We start from the raw sequence: 2,216 nt of genomic DNA on the forward strand, positions 1-2,216 counted from the left end.
CAAAAGTTTACCTAGAAAACTGGTAGTAGACGCATGATGAGCACAATCAGCTAAAAGAACTGTCAACTGAGTTCAGCCCAAAAAGCTGACCCACAAAATCATAAATTAAGTTACTAAGTTGAGGGGTAGTTTTACATATCAACCAGCAAGTTCTCTTTGCATCCCACAACAGATCAAGAGCTATAGTAGTTCTACAAAAACACCTAGGCAAGCCCTCAGAAATTCATATGAAGTCAATTACTCCTACCAAATTACAATGAAATGTTCTACACACCTGTCACTAGGAAGCAAACCTGAAGATTCTTCCTCTCCCTTTGGTATATCATAGGAATCAACAGGCCTGAAAGATGGAAAAGGTTTATGATAAAAATAAAGCTTTGATGCCTTCCCTGGGTTTAAGAAATAGATAACAAAATTATGTTATTCTAGCACCTGTATGAGAATGCTCTCTTGTTTGAAAACTAAACACACAGAAGTATTTCAATCAATCATTGAAGAAAACACACCTACAGCTACCAACAGACATTTGCAATTCATTCCACAAATACATGCTGTGTGCTTGCTATGACCCAGTAGGGTTCTAGGGAAACAAAACAAACTTATTGGCCTCCTAATGCTTACATTTTAAAGGGGCATGCAGGCCAACCACAAGCAAATAAATGCATATTATAAAGCAGAGAAGGGCACATGGAGGAAAGGGGTAGGGAGAGCCATGTTTCTTAGATGAAGCATTTTAGAAAGTCTGAGAAGGTGACATTGCATCAGAGACTTAAACAAAATGAGTGAGACAAAACACACGTGAGGGAACACTTCTCCAGGCACAGGAACTAGAAAATGCAAAAATCCAAGGGGCAGAATATGTTGTGCATTTTCCAGATAGGAAAGGGATGATAGTGCAGCTATGACACACCAAGTGAGGGAAAGTCAGAGGAAGGTAGATAGACCAAAGGGCCAAGACACTTCATACAAGCCTTCTAAGGCCCCGGGGAGGAGTGCAGGTGGTATTCTAATGTGAGGGAAGCCATTTGGAGACACTGAGCAGGAAAGTAAGGTGATAGGTTCAGATTTACAACGGGATGGGTTCACTCTGGCTGCTTGTGTTCACTTGTGTAGAGAATGGATGGTAGGGAGCAGGAAAACCAATTAGGTGCCTTCGAAGTGAGGAATGGATACAGCTAAGCCAAGCCAATTGAAAATCACATGTACCCATTGGCAAGGGAACAGACCTTCTATACTGGTATATTCGGACTGACGTTTCCCTCTCTCTCTCTGCCTGGTGCATCTGTTCTTCTGTGCGACGCTTCTGCTCCTCTGCCTGGCGCATCTGCTCCTCTGCCTGGCGCATCTGCTCCTCAGCCTGGCGCTTCTGCTCCTCGGCCTGGCGCTTCTGTTCTTCCTCTGCCTGGCGCTTCTGCTCCTCGGCCTGGCGCTTCTGTTCTTCTGCGTAGCGCTTCTGCTCCTCAGCCTCAGCCTGGCGCCGCATCTCCTCCTGCTCTTCCTCATATTGTTGCTCCTTCAGTTCCCTCTCTTTCTCAATAGTAAGTTGTTCCTGCAGCTTCTTTCTTTGGTCCTCAATCATCCCTTCCTCGTGCCACTGTCTCCTCCCCTCTTCTCCTGCTCGGGTTCCTTCCCTGTCAGAAGACTTGGACCCTTCATCCCAGGTGGCTTCCAAGGTGGCAACAGTAGGCTCCCGTGTGGTCAGAGCTGTGATGTTTGAGTTCAGGACCATCAGCTCCTGCACAACCAGGGGGTGAAATTTGATTAAGATATGTCTATATTCAGTTTTTTATTATATCTATTGTAGTTGGCCCAGAATTCTATTGAAATGATGTTAAATTTTATCACTAACAAAGCCACACGTGGGTGATGGAGATGTAACTTAGAAGAAGAAGATACACTTAGAGTCTGTAGATAAAATAATTTAATTATTGAGTAGAGAAACTAGGAGAAATGTTGAAACATCAAAGCAAAGTTCTGATAAATCAGAGCTCATTATATTTTTCAAAGAGATACATTGGCGAGTGTATGACAAAAGCCAAGTGAAATGGACAGTCTTCCATTTTTCAGCAGATTTCATCAAGACAGAGAAGGAAGAACACGTTCTAACATTACCTCATTCAAGAACTTGTCATTCTCTCTCTCAGCCTCCTGCTGAGCTCTTTGCCACTCTTCCCTTAGTTTCTCCTGCTCACGTTGGTATTTTTCCTATAAAAAAA

At 43.5% G+C, this 2,216-nt stretch overlaps 1 protein-coding gene across 1 annotated transcript; it reads right to left on the minus strand.

The window, feature by feature from the left end:
• Window positions 1-247: 247 nt before the first annotated feature.
• Window positions 248-2,201, minus strand: LOC106726462 (LIM domain only protein 7; the record flags this gene model as incomplete). The annotated part of the gene is made up of 4 exons (XM_014541312.1): window positions 2,113-2,201; window positions 1,424-1,735; window positions 1,227-1,378; window positions 248-340 (listed from the first exon to the last, which is right to left on the minus strand). Coding segments are annotated over exons 2-4 (551 nt in total), but the record flags the coding sequence as incomplete, so codon positions are not given.
• Window positions 2,202-2,216: the final 15 nt, after the last annotated feature.

The sequence above is a fragment of the Myotis brandtii genome, unplaced genomic scaffold (assembly GCF_000412655.1).
Source record: "Myotis brandtii unplaced genomic scaffold, ASM41265v1 scaffold26670, whole genome shotgun sequence".
Lineage (NCBI taxonomy): Eukaryota > Metazoa > Chordata > Mammalia > Chiroptera > Vespertilionidae > Myotis > Myotis brandtii.